Source organism: Amblyomma americanum, chromosome 1, assembly GCF_052857255.1.
Source record: "Amblyomma americanum isolate KBUSLIRL-KWMA chromosome 1, ASM5285725v1, whole genome shotgun sequence".
NCBI classification, from domain to species: domain Eukaryota; kingdom Metazoa; phylum Arthropoda; class Arachnida; order Ixodida; family Ixodidae; genus Amblyomma; species Amblyomma americanum.
Genome location: NC_135497.1, coordinates 74,336,917 through 74,356,002, shown reverse-complemented (window position 1 = coordinate 74,356,002; position 19,086 = coordinate 74,336,917). Strand labels below are relative to the sequence as shown.

The following is a 19,086-nucleotide window of genomic DNA, read 5'->3' as shown; positions in this document are numbered from 1 at the left end:
GTACAGCGGTTCACTAGCGGATGGACAGCAATATAAAACACTCGGCGCCCTTCAAAAATGCAGGTACATGCGCAAACGTCGTAGTTCATTTATCCCTCACCTAACCTAAACATTCCTGGGGAACTATGCAAAATGCCCTCAACCGCACCACAGCTATTCCACAACAGATGTAACATTGTCGGCCTTGCACAATAAACTGTGCGAACAAAATTACATTTCTCTTCCACCTGGATAATTTTGAAACACGATACCGATACCCTTTTCTTTACCTTGAACACTGCACCACAAAGTGCATATACATCAGACTTCTGAAGAAACTATGAGGCAATTAAAATGCTTTTGAGACTCAATGACTGCTGCTACCCAAAAAGTTCTAAACTTGATCACTATGGTTAAACCTGCCAAGCTTTACTGTTGCCTGCTCCCGACATTTTTAACCCTCTACAGCATGGCTATGGTGGATTGTGCACGCGACTGTTAAATCTTTTCGAAGACTCGATTTAGCGCTGTTTGTACGAAGTCAGTAATGCTGGCACCATTTCAAATTCCTGCTAGACAGAATGGCAGGGCCATTTCGTGTCCAGAGAAAAGCCCCTTTTCCAGAACAAGAAATAAAGATGGACGTCGCAAAATTCCGTGGCGTGCCCAGGAAACGCGGTGTCGTGCTGTCACTTTTCTGGTGTGGTGGAACGGTTTGTTAAAGGCAACTCTGGCGTGTTTTCGAACTCCTCCCGGTTTTTGTGAAACTTTCACGGTACATTGTCCAGTTCTTTGTGCCAAGTTTCGCAGCAGGGCGGTTTGTTCCAGCGCAAACGAATTATAAAATTTCGAATTAGTGGCTTAATCAGGAAGATTTTTACAAGCAACCTTGCGTGTGACGTCACTGGATGCACGGCCCAGTTTGCTGAAGGATAAAATTTCGAGCTGGTTTTTGGCTATTTCAAACAAAAATTGACTGAACATCTCACTTCCACTCGCCAGATTGCCAAACAACGCGCACACGACAGGTTTTGTGAAAGTATCCATGACGTCAAAGGACGCTCTGTTGTGACATCAGTTTGGTCGAAACCGTTTCGGTTTCCTGGTTTTTTAAAATACTTTCATTTGGCATTTTGAAAAAGGTTTGTACCGGAGCAAGGGGGCTCTCAGGAATGTGATGCGATGAACTCAAAACCCTACTGAAACATTCCCATGATTTTATATGGGACACATATGGAGGAAAGCCTTTAATGAAAAAGCACAGAATTTTGCAGACGCTTAAAAATCGCTGGCATGCTACTCTGCATGGGGAAGAGAATTTGGGAGGTAAAGACGTAAGGAGAGGAGTGCGGGAAAGGTTAAATTAGAGAAAAAAGGGAGAACATAAAATACAGCATTCAATGCCTACTAAGGGGCACCGGCGAGAAATGATGTAACATATATGATGAAGTGCATAGTCTGATAAAAGGGCTAACAATGTTCTGCGAAAAAAATGCATGAGGGCAGCATGCTAGATGGAATTACGAGCTTGTCGAGATGCCCAATTGCACAAAAATTGGGAGGTCGAAAACACGCCGGAGTTCCCTTTAACAAACCGCTCCACCACACCAGAGAAGTGACAGCACCAGACCACGTTTCCTAGGCATGCAGTGGAATTTTGAGACACGTATGACGCCATGTATGTCCCATATGGAAACCAATATCACTTCCTATGAGGCACATGGGAGCAAGGGTAGCTGATACGAGGCCATAGAGGCATATATATGACCATACGAGCCCTGGTTAGGTGAACAGAACTTGAATCATCTATTGAGTCAATTGTCTCATGGTGGAAATTACATGACCTGGACATCTATATGTAAGCAATGATGTACCCTGCCACCATGGGAAGAGTAGCAGCCAGTGATTCATGCCATGGTTTCTGGTGTATCTGTGTGCCCCAAATGCTTAGTTGGGAGTGTATTAACACCGCTCCTCTGCTGGCCGCATGTGAAGCTAAATGACTCATTATGCCAGGATGAGCCAGACAGCTGTGTAGCAAGAACTGCATACGTTCTGAGGGGACAACTTGAAAGCTAGAATTGAGAAATTGACATTCTCAGATGGTTCTACTACAGCAGATGCTTAAGGATGCAGGGCATCAGTAAGTTTGCAAGGCAAGTAGCTAGCTATGACTGCAATGCGTTCATTAAGTAGAAATACACAAAGCACAAAAATGCACAATTGCCGCAGACATGAGGAAATAACGCGTTTGTTCCCAGTTCTCAACATGTCTGAGTGGTTAGTGTGCTCAGCTGAGAATCTGAAGGTGGCTGGTTCAAAACTAGAATCAGGTGTATCCTCGAGTTACCACATAAATTGCAATCGTATGGCCATGGCTCCCACATTTAAAAAAAAAATTGGCGGTGGACTTTCGCCACTTCGTTTAGCTGGGCGTTCCTCCATCTTCATCCCACTTCACACGGCGCATGCGCACAGCTGTTGCAGCACGGTTTCACCACCGTGCTGCACCACCGGCAGCAGCAGTTGGTCCACACCACGTGACCGTGCCGCCGCCACGCTGAAGGCTCGAAATGCTACCATAATGTAGCTATCATGAACCGTATTCCTCATATGAACCACACCGCTCATATCCAATAACACCATAATAATATGATGTTTTTCAATAGGCAAAGTTCAAAAAGCACTCGGAGTTGGCCTTTAAAAGACCCTGTAGCAGTTTTCGTGGCGTAAACTGCTTGAGACATGACAGAATAATGATACTGCAATTCCCCCAAAGTTCAAAATGTTTCTTAAAAAGGGAGTTCTGCATACACACACACACATAGGAACTTTGTTTTTTCGATACAATGCAATGCATGTCTCAAAGGGTTAAAATTGGTTTAGGTTTATGGGGCTTAATGTCAGAAACAAACTCCGGCTACAAGGGACACCATTGTGGAGGGCTCCGGATAATTTCAACCACCTAGGAATCCGACATCTCACAGTACACGAGCCTCCAGCATTTAGCCTCCATCGAAACTCTTGAAAAGGGCAAGATTACTTGTGTGTGCTGCTGAAAAATGCTGCACAAAAGCCACAGTACAAACATGCTTTCCTCGCCAGGGGGAAACTACAATGTAAATATATGAGAAAGGATGAATTCTGGTGAGCAATGCCTGGAGCAGTCAGCTGTCCCTTATCAGAGCTCCTCAGCAGAACGCATCACCGTACATCACAAATTTAATTTGAAGGGTACGCGCACCATTTCGCCTGCATCCCATTGGCACTCTGGATATGTCGACAGCGCTGTCCAGGCACCGCTGCTACGCGCTCCAAAACAACCGACCAAAACCACACGCACACAAGGAAGGCACTTTCATAAGACGTCGTTTATTACTTTTTTTCCCACTGGCAACGCACGAGAATTCGGAATACGACTGTCTTGCAAACATTTTTTTTCTTTTCCTTTGAGTGCCATTGAGGAGCGGCACACAGCATTTGAGCAAGTGCCCCCCGTCGTCCACAACAACATGCAATGGCATAAACAAAACACCAAGGGGACCTAAGTAAAACAGAATCAGTATTTACTACACAATTGATATTCAGTCACCCGTATGGTACAACGGGACTGCAACGGGAGGGGGGGGGGGGGGGGGGGGGAACTAAAAAAATTGCCTTCCTAAAATTAAATCGGGGATGGGGGGATGACACTATGTACATTTTTTACATTGTGCGGTAGCGTGCTGAAGCGATACTAAAACTTCTCCTGAAATATGTACAGGTTGTTTGTAGCAGCCACTGCCACCACATTTTCTTGGGGATGCCACGCTGTGTGCAGAATCTTTCGGTTGAAGTCCAGACAGTCCACACTGATCTCTTCTTTCTTCCGCTTGCCGCCCGTGCACACCTAAGAAGAGGCAGAGCATGAGAGCAATCCACCCCCAAAATGACGTTCACCAACCGCCCACCTTTCGCGCTTTTAGCACCGTCCGCGGCTTGGCTATCTCCCGAGATGCCTCCAGGGTGACATCACGTTTCGCCGTTCGATCAAATACCCGGAAGAAGTTATTGTAGGACCCAGTCATGATGAAGCTAGAACCACATACACATGGAAGCTTAGTCACGAGCCAACCACTTGTGTCCAGTTCGGCTTACCTGTCAGTGCCGTTCCAGCAGCACTCAAACTTGTCAAAAATGCAGTCGTTTTCATAAAGGCTGCACAGTTTTGTGCGTAGGTATTCGTGCACGTTGTAGCACTCCACTGGCTTATTGTCCATGTTTAAGTCCCACACTTTAACAGTTAAATAGTCCCTCGAGATCATGTAGCGGCCGTTGTTGCTAAATTTCACATCCGAGATGCTTGAGATGATCTCGGAGAAGAAGCTGCGGTTGGTCGGGTCCTCAGGTTCCTCAAACACTGCAAGGCATAAAGCAGCCACTTTATAGTTTAATGACTTAACTGAAATGAAAAGACTTACATTTGGCATGCTGGTCACAAAGCGCTGCTGCCCTCATGTCACACAACCGGATTGTGCCTTTGCTGCTACTGTAGACAAACATATGGCACTGTGATGGATGGAATTCTGCTGCAGTTATTACTTCCGTCAGCTCCTCCATATTGGTCGGCTTAATGTCTACAATATCTGAACAGGTGCGTCAAGGAACACGGCTCTTTTGTCACGACAGCAACCCAGACTTTGTCAATGTCATGGAAAGCATAAAAAGATGCTGCACTGTTAAAACGTGCACATCAGGATTGATTTCAATTTATTTCAAAGAACAGCATCGAAAAGACGTTAAAGACACCCTGCAAAGCAAATCAAGCAAGTGGTGGTATTTATTTGCACAGTACGGAATGTGGCAATGCATTTTTAATGCCCATAAGTGAGATTGCCACAGTCTATCAACTCCCGAAATACTCAAAACCTAGCAGTGATTTTGGACAACAAACATAGGCATTCAGTTTGAACGTTTTCACAGTAAACGACCCTGGAACAATGTCTCCGAGTAGTGCAAGCTATTTGCATTGAAGAGGAAAAAAAAAATTAAAGTGTACAATAAGCTGCATTCCCTGCAAGCAGCGCTTTTACAGAAAAAAATTGCACACTGGTCACACCGGTGCATATAATACACACCTGTTTAATCGGCAAGCACTATAAAAGCATGCTGCGGCCACCGTGCACAGATGATACTTGAGCTCTGGCCAGTGTGTCTTCTCGCAGTCTGCCTTTTCAGTGATTATGCGAGGCTGTGCTAATCCCGGATAATTTTTTTTGCTCAAGTTCAACTGTTTCCCTGCTGACCGGTCCCATTTTTTAGTGCCGTATCCGCAAGCAACTTGAATTTTGCCCTGTAGCTCTACTGCCTTGCAGGCAGTGTCATGTTGAGCAACAACACACGGTGTGCCCGAAGCTAAACGCATATTGTGCCAAAATCTCAACTTTCGAGAATATGGCAGCGTGCACAGATAACATTTTAATAATAACTAGTTTTCTTCTCTTATACATATTGATTTTCTTTAGAAGCAGTGACTGGGCCTGGCAAAAGATGGCGCAATAAAGCGTGCCATTTTTCAGCATATGCAAGTGACACTGTAGTACAAGACACATTGATGAATATTCAGTAAAAAAAAAAAGGTCTAATGAATTAGAAATTATGGTAATACGAATAGCAGAGGTGCAAATGCCCAAGGGCATACAGAAGGAGTTCTTAGGAGCAGGCAAAAATTCAATCCGGAGTAGCTTCCTTGTGGAGCTCGATAAAAAAGTAAAAATGCAAGTACAGACTGTGTTTACTCGAACTTCCATCACGGTTAAAAAATGCAATGCACTGCACAAAGATATGAATTGTGTAGGGTCAGTCATCTTGGTCAGGTCTCCATCTCTTTCAATGCGACCAAATTGACTTATTGTTAAAAAAAAAATTTCTTATTGCTACCAGTACCTATAATTTTCCTGCTGCAGAGAATGTTCAGAAATGTAGGCTTTAGTTGTTTTTGCCAATATCACTTTAGAGTGGTCTCTTTTTTAAAACTTAACCGCGAGGTTTAAAAACTGGTACATGACTACACTCCTGCGTCACGATGTTAGTACTCAAACCCGCTCCAACTGATTGATCACAAAAAGCCAGTATGATTAAACAGGCCACTGATCCCAGGGATCATTCCGGAGCGCAACCACACCATCACCGCTTCATGACCCAGCACCAATTTCTTGCATTTCAACATGGCCGTATCTCTTGAAATTGTTTTGTCGAGCATGCGCGATCCTCATCTCAAGGAGCACCGCTATGCTCCTCTGCTGATGGGTTCCACATTACATGTGCTTCCTGTTCACTTTGCTGCTGCCTCTTTAGTGTTTGTGACGAAGAGACTTGGTTCGAACTTCCGACATTGTAACTACAACTCAAGATAGTGCGATGGATGATGTCATCCCGCAACGGCACAAGCTCGCGATCGCACCTGCACAACGTGGTAACCGTATGCCACCCGATCATTGGAAGTGCCTCCATTTAGTTAGAATTTTTATTTACACGAGCACAAGCTCGTGATCGCACCTGCACAACGTGGTAACCGTATGCCACCCGATCATTGGAAGTCCCTCCATTTAGTTAGAACTTTTATTTACACGAACCAACTTTCTACACTGCAGGTTTAAATGAGTATGTTCTACTGTACAAGCCAACCGGAACCTCAGATGCTGACAACTCTTAGTGAGTGCAAATGAGGTCTACAGAATCAAGCTATCACCTGGAGCACGCCTGAAACATTTCTTCCGGTCTTACATTAACCTTCCGAGACATGCGACTGTGCTGCACAAGACCTCGATACATCTACAGGACCCAAATTTTGCACTTCTTGAGCCTCTTAAAAGCAATTTCTTTTCTGGGTGTGCATTTGCAGTTTGGGACAGTGTTGGCAGCGCTGCCGAAGCAGATGTGCAAAATGTGTGCACACAGTACAAGTAATAGTAGATAAATGGGTTGACAGCCAAACAGGTCTGGGTTGCATTCCATCAGTCATCTTTCTCGTCACACACAGAGGAGTACTCGGAGTCATTCCTCTGCATATCAGGTGGTAGCGTGAGCCTCCTCACATTCACTGCAAGTTTTGGCTGCTCGAATAGCATTTTGGCGCAGCCACTGTGAAATTTCATCAAAAACCACCAATTTGTAGCAGAATGCAGCAGGTTGGTGCAACATTCCCACCACTGGAATAATTCTGAGGACGCAATTTTCCACTTCGACCCAGAAGGCGAGTGCAGTAGTGCAGCGAGCTCAAGGCACCACTGAGACGAGTAAAAATAAATGTCAGTACAATTTTGCTTTCTCATTAATGAGTGTTACCAGCTAAGCTGTTCGTGCTTTGCAAAATAAGTGAGGAGGCCCCATCAACAGCTACGCTGTGTGCACCTCAGCATCACGGTCATATGATGTGTTATGCCAACACTCAACACAGATGACAACGCCACTTATTCATGTTGCAAGTGAACTACCAACAACTTCACTGTAGAAATGCATGTACTTGTGTAAGTGGGCCCTTTTCCTTGTCCTGCATACATTCATACCAGTGCAAGAATCGAGTGATAGAAAATAAACTCTAGTCAACAAATCAACAAAGGGCATGAAAAAAAAAGGGGAGGAGGACACGGCCACGGACAACATGGCCAAAAACTTGAAGAAAAAGGTAAATAAGATGGCTAGATGAGGGAAAAGGTGGTAGCTTTACAACCTTACCAAAGGGTCGCACCTGCTATACTAGCAACATGTGTATGCAGCATGGCGCTGTCAAAACGGCAGCTGTGGCATGGGTTGTGGGCTGCCCTAGCAAGACGATAGCATGCAAGCTTCCACTGTGTGCACAGCATGGTACTGATTGGTAGAACCCAATCTTGGCACTGAGCAGGTGAAATGTATATTTTGTCTCATTTTTTTCATTTTTTTTGCAAATGGAATAACTTTCGTTTCAATATTTCTATATGTAGGATTCTTTCTGTACTGGTCTTTGGAATGCATGATGAATACCTTAACACTTTCCTGTCCGCGAGAAAATAAGCAGTTTTCGGGTGGTCTAGTAAACAATTTTTTTTTGCTGCTACACCAATTGTTTGATATTAAAATGTTTAGTATCAATTTGCAGAAGAAAGAATGTGCTTTCTATGGTATTATTTGAAAGCAAACTTTTATTACCAATTCTCTGAAAAAAGTAACTTCAAAAAATATTTGTAACGAGAAAACTCCGCAAAAACATCGATGCTGCTTTGCATCAAGACAACATAAAAAAATTCGAAATATACATTTTGAAGAAAAAGGCCGTATACAACATTCCTGCAAATATAAACTTTCTATCTGTACAAGTTATTTTTTTCCAAAGGAAAATGTTATCCCTAGTGGCTATCGTGCCACAGCACAAAGCAGCTGCGTGATGTGGTGAAGCACATGTTTGCGGAGCACGTCTCACAGAAAACGTTCGTTTTTTGTTCTACTTTACATTCTTGATAGCACAATTTGCAGTTCCTGTATCTTTGTAGCTTTTGGGGCTTGTGCTGTTGATACTTAGGGGCACTTGTAACGGGAACAACAGGAGGAGCCTTGGGGTCTGGATGTTGTTGCTCATCAAGTCCTATGAGCTGCTCCACCAGCTCTTGCCTGAACGCGAACTGATCGAAGCGCGAACCTCGTGACAATTCAGGCACTTCGGGATGCTGCCGACGGTGCTCATCAAATAGAATAAAGCTGTTTACAAGAACAACATCTATACTGTGGAAAAACAGCGTTTCCCACCAGGTCAACTCTTGGCCGTCTTCTCACGCAAAACTCCACTCTTTCTACCGCCGCCGACAAGTAGTCCTGTCCAAATGACATTGACACACTGCAGATAAGAGCCGCGACCTTTAGAACACACCGGATGTCATTAGATCTGATCGTGGCCGCGATAAAACGGTTCAGAGTAGAAAACGAAACTTACCGACGGACACCTGTCGACGTCCCAGGGCTACTCGACGCACTTTCACCGTCCGTGCTGAAGTCTGATGAGTCAAGATCATCTCTAGAGTCTCCGCTGCTACCACCATCACAAAATTCTGATGCAGACTCATTGGAATCCGCCGAAACTCGCCGTTTCCGAGGAGCAGCTGCGCGTGACGTCGACGCCATATCCGAAACTATGCGCGCTCGTCAAGCGCGCAGTCTAGGCACTTTAAAAATCCCTCCCAAGGCGAAAACAGGAAACACAAAAGCGAAACTTGAAAAATAGTTGTCCTTTTATGCGCTGGATGGCGCTAGCTGTCCATAAGCACTCTGAACGGGAGAAAAGCTACATTGAAACCATCAACAACATACTGTCGATGGGTATAGGCATGGACAGGAAAGTGTTAAGCAGAATAATCAGCACTGAAAAAGATTTTATAGTGCCCTTTAACATTCTGAGATGTATCCCTTCCGACTTTTGCAACCGTGGTGGGATCTAATCAGCTGTAATTTTAAATATGCATATTCAGCCCCACCTCATTTTCCATTCCCGCTTGAGATTAAATATGTGCAGCAGTTTTCTAATGAAATCTGCAACAGTCCTAAACTACAATGCAAATGCAACAAATGCACAAGAAATGCAAAAGAACACATGAAAATAAAAGCTCTGAGAAATATGAAGGGTATGCGGGAAAAAAAAAATATCAGCAAGACCCAAAGCCACAGTAATAAGCTGTATCCTCATTATTTTACAATGAAATGTTTAAGAAGTGCTTTCCAAAACCTCCATACATGAATGCCACATGTGCAGCCGCTAAGATCTGACACCAAGACATTCAAGGTTTCTCAAGGCTTGCACAGTCTTCATACATGCAAAACCAACTGGTAAGGATACTGAAACTTTGGTCTGTTATCTCCAGATGCCAGAGGTTGATGCGGAGGTCATCTGCAGAGAGGTACGTTTCCTGGTCGCTGTTGACTGAGATGGAGTTGATGTGGTAGGTATGTGCATTGGCGAAGATTCGCCGCGGTGTTGCCTCCACCAGGAGATCCATTGGCTGCAGCGTGGGTACCCGCAGTGAAGTCATGCCACCTGTTTCTGCTCTAGAGCTGTAGCCATCAATGCGCTTGTCACGCTCCGACACCTTCCACAGCTTGATCGTTTTATCATTGGTTGAGAGGAGAAAGTGGGCTTGGTTCTTGCGACGGAGCCATCGAATTTTGTTGATCTTCTCCTCTATCTCAAGGCTCTTGAGGTAGTCGAACTCTGGTTCATGGCTTTGAAATGTACTGTACACATTATATTCCCCTCTCCTAGGCTGACTCTGTCGAGACTGAGGAGAAAAAAAAAAAAGGAATGTCAGGGTATACCTATCCCAAATATTTATGTACAAAAAAAAATCTGCAATGAATTGACAGATCAAAAGGCACCAAACTGAATGAAACAAAAGCATGCTTAATGCTATAATTTGACAAATGAACCACACTTTTCTCCATTTTCAGAGAGGTCTTTGGAGTACCACCAAGTTGCTCTGAATAAACAAACAAGGTGTACTCACTTCAATATGACAAGAAAGTAGTGTGACATATAAGAGCATTATTAAAAAGAATAGCCATACCATCAGTATTGCTGCCAAGGTCCCTGAATAGCTTTTCCTTCTATTCTTAGTGGTCATGACACTTCCTTTACAGTTTCATACAAGGGCAAAACTTGCCACAACAAGAGGTGCTGCAGTCAATTATAGGTAAACAAGCCATCTACCAGCCAGCTGCACATGCAAAACCTTGGCACTGAGAGGCTGCTGTGCTAGATGTGTAAAGAGCTGGTTTAGTAAAGTTAGGCAAACAATGCAATGCAATCAAATCACCAACTTGACACATTTTAATTATTCTTGCGCAATACAAATCGCCCCAGTACTGCTACAAAAGGGTTTCATGACTAGTATAGTAAGACACAACTCAAGAATATACCGGTAAATACCCTCGAAGGAGGCCCTGCAGCCAATAATACGGAGATTTTGTGTGTGTGTGTGTGTGTGTGTTGTGTTGGATTTAATGGCACACAGGTAGCTAAGGCCATCATGTGCCAAGCTCTAGGTATAGGTAAACTTTCCTGCAGAAATTTTAGATATGAAAAATCATCGGTGGTGTAGAGGGCCTCAAATGTTTGTAGCACCTAGTAATAATGGAGGAAAAAAAATAGAAATGGCCAATGGTAAAGAGCCTTAAAGAAGGTCAGGTAGCCTCAGCGGCCATTCTTAGCTGGGCAAGGATCTCGAGGCTCCCAACCAATGAAATAGACCTCAGCCTTCTTTTTAGGAATTAGAATTTGGCTGAGGTGCAACAAAAATCAAGAAAAACAGTGGGCCAGCATTCACAGTTTTTGAAGAAAACCTGCTCCCTTTAAAAAGCTAAAAACATAAGACATGTCAACAATTAAATTATCACTTAAGAGCAGTGCTGGGTGAAAAGGGATGTATTCATTATAAAACTGGCTAAAGTATTTTTTTATTACTTTTTAGAGTTTTGAGCACAATACTCGATTTTCGATTTTGGGGGTTTAGCGTCCCAAAGCGACTCAGGCTATGAGGGACGCCGTAGTGAAGGGCTCCGGAAATTTCAACCACCCGGGGTTCTTTAACGTGCACTGACATTGCACAGTACACGGGCCTCTAGAATTTCAACTCCATCCAAATTCGACCGCTGCGGCCGGAATCGAACTCGCGTCTTTTGGGTCAGTAGCCGAGCGCCAAAACGTTTCACTGAGCCACCGCGGCGGCTGGGCACAACAATAAAAAATGTTCGAGTTTATCTCCATATTTTTCACATAGGGATTAGTCTTGTTTTGTTAACAGAAAATTATGTTAGGTGAGTGTCCAATGCGATTATGATATAAGATTACTTCAATGAAACATTTCTGATGTCTGCATGATTTCCATTCTCCCAAGATGGGCTTCACAGAGTGTAGTTTGTTGTTTACCGCATTTTTCCAAGCTGCTCGCCCTTTATCTTTAAACTTGGTGTGCATTAACTTCATGCAGTCTCTATGAGATAAGTTGACTGATTTCACTGCTGTAAGCTCGTGAAGCGCATGAGTCTGCTCTCTCACTTCCCTCTATCCTGACATGGCTCTGCACCCAGCAGCATCTTTTCCTGTGTTGAGATTTTTTTCTATGTTGTGTATTATGCTTCCGACTAGAGGTTCAACTGCATTTCTAGAATGAAGTGCATGAAGTAGGCTCAGTGAGTATGTGTAAATTATGAATTTTCAGTATAGTAATTGATTATTCTGCCCACAACTACACATACAGCATAACATCCAGCAGTGAAAATTGATGAACAATTCAGCAGGCTGATTATTTTTCCCCCCTTTTTCTTGTACTACAGCACTCCCGATATATATTTTCTGGATTTAGTGCCATATATGTAAAATTCTGTGCAGCTTGCATATTTTTCTTCAAGAGCCACATATTCCTGTAGTACATGTTCATGTGGCATTGGTGTGTTAATGTGAAGTCACACACAGAGGGAGGGTAGGCTGTACTACGGCGGCAGTGGATTGTATCTTGGGGCAATTTCAGGTAGTGCATCTAGTAATCCTGTAATCTTTGAAGCGTAATAATAGAGGTCTTATTGATTAGGGCTTATTATTAAAGTCTTGGAAGGGCACTTTGTGACTATGGGATAACAGAGGTGTTTCGGTAGGGACTTTATTTTTAGCAAGTATTCACACAAAAGCATTGTTCTGTGAGGGGCGGTTCATTTGTTTTGATGTAAAGACTATTTACGGGGGATGTTCTGTATGCACCAGTTGAGAGACATGTTTTGCACCGGATCGAATTGTTTAAGGTAGCATAATCTCGCTGACCCATACACTACACAGCCATAATCTAAGAGAGCATACTACAGAGCGGTAAATTTGTAAAAGACATGTTCTATCGGATCCTCAGTGTTTTCGTGAAAGTACTTTGTATATTCATGTATCAAAAAGCTTTCTTTTTGAGGGTGTTTATATGCTGCAGGAATGTGAGTTTTTTGTCAAAAGTTATTCCTAAAAAATTTCTACTGATCTTTTTACTGGTAGTGTGACTTCATTCAGATAAAGAAAGGGTTGGAAACAATATGTAGATGACTACCCCAGATCTGTAATTACAATGTTATTGTGTTCTGATTTCTTTACTTGTGTAAGTGTCATGTGTATTTCTGTATGATGACTGCAGTATCTAGTTGTATACTTCCTATCTACATATATTTTGTACCTGCTGCTGTTGTGCCCAGTGGAGCCAGGGCCTCGTCAGGAGACTACCTCCTTTTGTCCTTCCCCACGGGCAGTACCATGTATTGCCCATATAAATCAAATCAGTGCGCAGTCCTCTTCTAAGCAAGAACAAAACACCTACCTACTTTTGCGTAGAAACTTGAAGCCATCTTTATCTGCCCATATCGTTTGTTTGCTGTCAGTTGTATTTGCCTCTCGCATGTTGTTGTGTTGCAACATAGACTGAATACATAATGGACTTCATGATCATTTTAGTTATGAAATTCATTTTCATAATAAATAGTGTCGTGCTTAATATACACCCCTGAGGTACTCCATTTTCCTGAATGAAGTTCCTTGAGTAGGCGTACACGAAAAGAACGGTTGGAAAGGAAGTTGTTCAGGCAGTTCAACATCCTACCGTGGATGCCTAAGTCCCCTCAGTAGCGGAGGATCCCAAACCTCCAGGTTGTATCATATTGCCGCATGCAAGAAGATGCCAAAGATGAAGACTTGGTCTACGAGCGCGAGGCAAGAAGGAGAAGAAGCTGAAGTGCGCAGTGACTTTTTCTGGTTAACCAGTAAACCATTTTACCTTCAGCACTCCTAGGGGTTCTACCGAGTCCTGACACTGGTGGAGGTGCTGGGTATGCACAGGACTCCTTCCGGCAGTCCACAGCGAGTCCCGGACATCGACACGCCTGTCCATCGCGCTAGCCGCCGACGTCTAGGCCTTTCCCCGGAGTACAACCATCTACCAGGCGACTCTTCAAACGTCAAAGTTCGCCGGGCCTTCCAAGCTATGGCACCTCCCACCCCTACGGCGGTGACTCTTCACAACACCAAGGTACCAGAGTGCTTCCGCGGGAACGCGTTTGAAGATGTAGAAGACTGGCTCGACCAGTTTGAACGAGTGGCCAAGTTCAACCAGTGGAGCGCGGACCAGAAGCTTTGCAATGTTTATTTTGCACTTCAGGATATTGCTAGAACTTGGTATGAAAACCACGAAGCCAGCTTGTCCACATGGAATGACTTCCGCCACCAGCTGGTGGACACTTTTGCCACTACTGATCGACGAGAGAATGCGCTGCGCCTGCTTGAAGTGCGCGTCCAGAAGCCAAATGAAAGCGTAGCTATGTTTGCGGAAGACATGGCTCACTTTTTCGCCGTGCCGACCCCGATATGACTGAGCAAAGCAAGCTACGACATCTCATGCATGGCGTCAAGGAGCAGGTGTTTGCCGGCTTGGTGCGCAACCCACCCCAAACTGTCAGTGAGTTCGTCAAGGACGCTACAGCTATAGAGCGAGCCCTCCAAGAACGGTGCCGCCAGTACAACCGACCCTTCACCGGTGTTCCACCGACTGCGGCGGCACTCCCTGCAACCGATGGGAACACTCTTCGAGACCTCATTCGAGAAATTGTCCTTGAGGAGCTGCAGCGAATTACTGCTATGAGCGTTCAGTCACCAGAGGCCGTCGCAGCAGCCGTTAGGAAAGAGCTCCGGCATGCTCTGTCACCGTCTGCACCATACCACGAGTCTCATCCAGTTGACAGCGCGGCAGCCGTTTGTGAACCATACCACGTGCCCCAACCCAACAGCAACACGGCCGTCAACACGGCGCCTTACTATGAGCCGGAGCCGCAACCCGCGAGCTATGCGGAAGTCCTTCGTCGTCCGCCGCCAGACCACGCCCCACCGAGCTCAGCGAGCCGTCAGCAGGCGCGGTTCTTCCAGGAGCCTCAGTGGGCACGTCCCGGCCGCCCTCAGCCGCGCCGAACTGACCTGTGGCGCTCTTATGACAGCCGACCACTCTGCTTCTTCTGCGGACAACCTAGCCATGTGTATCGGTACTGCCGCTACCGCCAAGAGGGGCAGGCCTTTCCGCCTGGTTCTGCTCGACGCCATTTTGACGCTGGCCGTGCCCAACTCGAGGACCGCCACTCAGCAGGGAAGTCGACTCACCGGGCTTCCGCCGCCGCTCCCCATCTCCACGGCGTTATTCTTCACCGACGCGTCGTAGCAATGCTGACGTTAGCGGACGGCGGACCCCGAGCCCTCGCCGGGGAAACTAACCGCTGCAACCTCACGATGGGAGGTTGCAACCAGTCGATAAGTTTCAAAGCCCTCACTACCGCCGCAACTGCCGACCGCAACCCATGACTGTGACGCCTCTGTTCAGATTGAAGCTGCCGCACTACCACCGAAAATGCCGCCTACATTAGCGCCGAACATGCCGAACCAGATAAGCAGCCCCGACAACGAAAATGACAGCGCCGACCTTACCGCACTTCCGCCGCAAATGCCGAGAGAGACGAGCAACCCAGACGACGTTGTTAGCGCTGACCTCGCCGTTTGCATTGATGGGCTGGAGGAACACGCTCTGGTGGATACTGGGGCGTATTTTTCAATCATTAGTCAAAAACTGGCTGACAAGCTGCGCAAAGTAAAAACCGAATGGACTGGGCCAGTAATAAGTGCTGGGGGTCAGCTACTGGCACCAACTGGGAAGTGCACTGCCCGCATAGGAATTGGAAACTCATGTGTTCGTTGGCAGCTTCGTTATCCTCTCAGACTGTTGCAAAGACCTCATCTTGGGCATGGACTTTCTGCGCCTTCATGGGGCTGTGATCAGCTTTCGGGACAACGTTGTTGCCTTCACCAAAAATCATGGAGACCTTGGTTATGCGCAAGTACCACTGATGCCCTTACGAGTTGCCAATGAGGGGGTGACATTACCTCCACGATCGTGCTCTCTTGTTGAAGTGAAGTGCGACGTGGCGCATACCGGCGATGGCGTCGCCGAACGGGCCGTCACCCTGATACTCAGCCGAGGTGTTTCTATGGCTCGAGGACTAGTCAGTTTGGCCAATGGGCCCGCCGAAGTGCTGCTGACAAACCTCAGCGACGAGCGTCGGCAAATTCCAAAAGGCACAACTGTGGCCTTCTTCGATAGCGTCCCAAGTGACCAAGACTATTTCGTGCTGCAACTGGAAGGATCAGTGAGCAAGGCGCCCGCACCCATAGTCGATGTGAGCCCAAATCTGTTGTCTTCAGAACGGGAACGTCTTTTGGATCTCATAGATCACTTTCGAGACTGTTTTGCTTCAGAATCGCGGGTTGGCCAAACACCTTTGACCAAACATCGCATTACCACGCATGACGCGATTCGCCCGATTCGACAAAATCCTTACCGTGTGGCTCCGAAAGAGCGCGAGGCTATTCAGCGTCAGGTGGCCGAAATGCCTCAAGACGACGTTATCCAGCCGTCACAGAGTCCCTGGGCTTCCCCCGTGGTACTTGTTAAGAAAAAAGGACGGCAGCTTACGATTTTGCATTGACTACTGCAAGCTCAATCATGTGACCAAAAAAGACGTGTACCCCCTCCCTCGCATCGATGATTCCCTTGATCGGCTACGAAATGCACGTTACTTCTCTTCAATGGATTTGAAAAGTGGATATTGGCAAATTGAAGTAGATGAGAGGGACCGGGAGAAGACAGCATTCATCACTCCTGACAGATTGTATGAGTTTAAGGTTCTTCCATTCGATTTATGCTCGGCACCAGCAACATTTCAGAGGCTGATTGACACTGTGCTCTCAGGACTCAAGTGGCAAACATGCCTGGCGTATCTTGACGATGTGATCGTGTTTTCGGCAACCTTCGAGGAGCATCTACGCCGTTTGGTAGCTGTTTTTCAGGCCATACGATCTGCGGGCCTCACACTAAAACCCGAGAAGTGCCACTTTGGTTACGAGGAGCTGCAATTCTTAGGACACGTTGTTAGCCAAGAAGGTGTCCGGCCTGATCCCGAAAAGCTCTCCGCAGTCGCCATGTTCCCAACACCTACGGACAGAAAGACGCTTAAGCACTTCCTGGGGCTTTGCACCTATTAGCGTCGATTTATTGCTGGCTTCTCACGAATTGCCTGGCCATTAACTTCACTGACACGTGACAACGCTGTCTTTCGCTGGGGTGAAGAAGAGCACCAAGCTTTTAATGAACTCCGGAGACGCCTACAGACGCCACCTGTCCTGGAGCACTTTGATGACGATGCCCCTACTCTGCTTCATACCAATGCAAGCAATGTGGGTTTAGGTGCTGTATTGGTGCAGCGCCAGGATGGTGTGGAAAAAGTGATTGCTTATGCCAGCAGGACTCTGTCTAAAGCTGAAGCAAACTACTCGGCAACAGAAAAAGAATGCCTTGCAGTTGTATGGGCGGTTATGAAATTCCGCCCTTACTTGTACGCGCTCCCCTTTCAAGTCGTTAGCGACCATCACTCTCTCTGTTGGCTGACGAACTTAAAGGACCCTTCAGGGAGACTCGCGCGTTGGAGCCTTCGGTTACAAGAGTTCGACATGACGGTTATTTACAAATCCGGAAAGAAGCATGCGGATGCTGACTGCCTTTCACGAGTACCAGTCGGACCCTCCACAATGACCGATGAAGACTGCTTTTTTAGGAGTCATAGATGACGCAACTCTTGCCCAACAGCAGAGAGAGGACCAGGAATTGCTCCCTCTTATTGGTTTCTTGAAGAAGCGAACTACGGATGTGCCTAAGATTTTCACCCGCAGCCTCTCGTCATTCGTTCTTCGCAACGACGTAATTTACAAGAACTTCCGTCCTGGGGGGAACAGTCATCTACTCGTCGTCCCAACAGCTCTTCGCACGGAAGTCTTGCAAGCGTGTCACGACAAGCCAACCGCTGGCCACCTAGGCTACACCCGCACGTTGGCTACTGGCCGAAACTACCGGCGACAGTGAAGCACTATGTACGGACGTGCGTAGACTGCCAACGTCGTAAATCACCCCCTGAAAAACCAGCCGGTCTACTCCACCCTCTTCAAGTGCCAAAGACACCTTTCAAGCAAATTGGCATGGATCTCCTGGGACCATTTCCGACGTCTACTGCCGGGAATAAATAGATAATTGTCGCCACCGATTATCTAACTCGCTACGCGCAGACAAAGGCTCTGCCCAGGGGTACCGCCGCCGAAGCAGCTCGGTTCTTCGTTGAGAACATTGTCCTCAGGCATGGCGCTCCGGCACTCATTATAACTGACCGAGGAACTGCCTTTACGGCCGAGCTTTTGGAAACCGTTCTCCACCTCAGCGGTACCAGTCATCATAAAGCGATGGCCTATCACCCCCAAACCAATGGATTGACGGAACGCCTCAATAAGACAATCGCCGACATGCTCTGTATGTACGTAGACGTAGACCACAAGAATTGGGACGAAATTCTTCCCTACGTCACGTTCGCCTACAATACGGCACAACAAGACACCACTCGCATGACGCCTTTCAGCTTTCTTCATGGCCGACCAGTGACAACTATGCTAGATGCCATGCTGCTCCCTAATGCCGACGGCGACGATGTCGATCAGGACACCGAGGAATTCGCACAGCGCACAGAGGAAGCTCGCCAACTAGCGCGTGTGCGCATCAGAACTCAGCAGGAGGCTGACGCACGACGCTACAATCTTCGCCACAGACATGTCATGTATGAACCTGGCGACAAAGTGTGGGTCTGGACGCCTATTCGCCGTCGTGGACTCTCCGAAAAATTATTACAGCGGTACTTCGGGCCCGATGTTGTGCTGCGACGTTTAACCGACGTCACGTATGAGGTGGTGCCGGACAGGTTATCGACATCCAAGTGACGCCAACAACAAGTCGACGTCGTCCATGTTGTACGTATGAAGCCGTACTACTCGGACCGATCTTGACCTCCTCCTTTTGTTACCATCGAGACAATGCTTCCTGAGGAGGGGGGCAAATGCCGCATGCAAGAAGACGCCAAAGATGAAGACTTGGTCTACGAGCGCGAGGCAAGAAGAAGAAGAAGCTGAAGTGCGCAGGGACTTTTTCTGGTTAACCAGTAAACCGTTTT

At 46.4% G+C, this 19,086-nt stretch overlaps 1 protein-coding gene across 4 annotated transcripts in view; it reads right to left on the bottom strand.

Moving 5' to 3' along the window:
- Positions 1–3,330: 3,330 nt before the first annotated feature.
- tws (protein phosphatase 2 regulatory subunit tws) overlaps positions 3,331–19,086 on the bottom strand; it is a 73,265-nt gene continuing 57,509 nt past the window's right edge. For all 4 annotated transcript variants that reach the window (XM_077645902.1, XM_077645905.1, XM_077645904.1 and 1 more), the window contains 5 exons: positions 9,824–10,262; positions 4,440–4,604; positions 4,117–4,378; positions 3,930–4,053; positions 3,331–3,868 (listed from right to left, as the gene is read on the bottom strand). In XM_077645902.1, the coding sequence (XP_077502028.1) occupies positions 3,716–3,868; positions 3,930–4,053; positions 4,117–4,378; positions 4,440–4,604; positions 9,824–10,262 (1,143 nt within the window). In that variant the 3' untranslated portion in view covers positions 3,331–3,715. The remainder of the gene's footprint in view (positions 3,869–3,929; positions 4,054–4,116; positions 4,379–4,439; positions 4,605–9,823; positions 10,263–19,086) is intronic.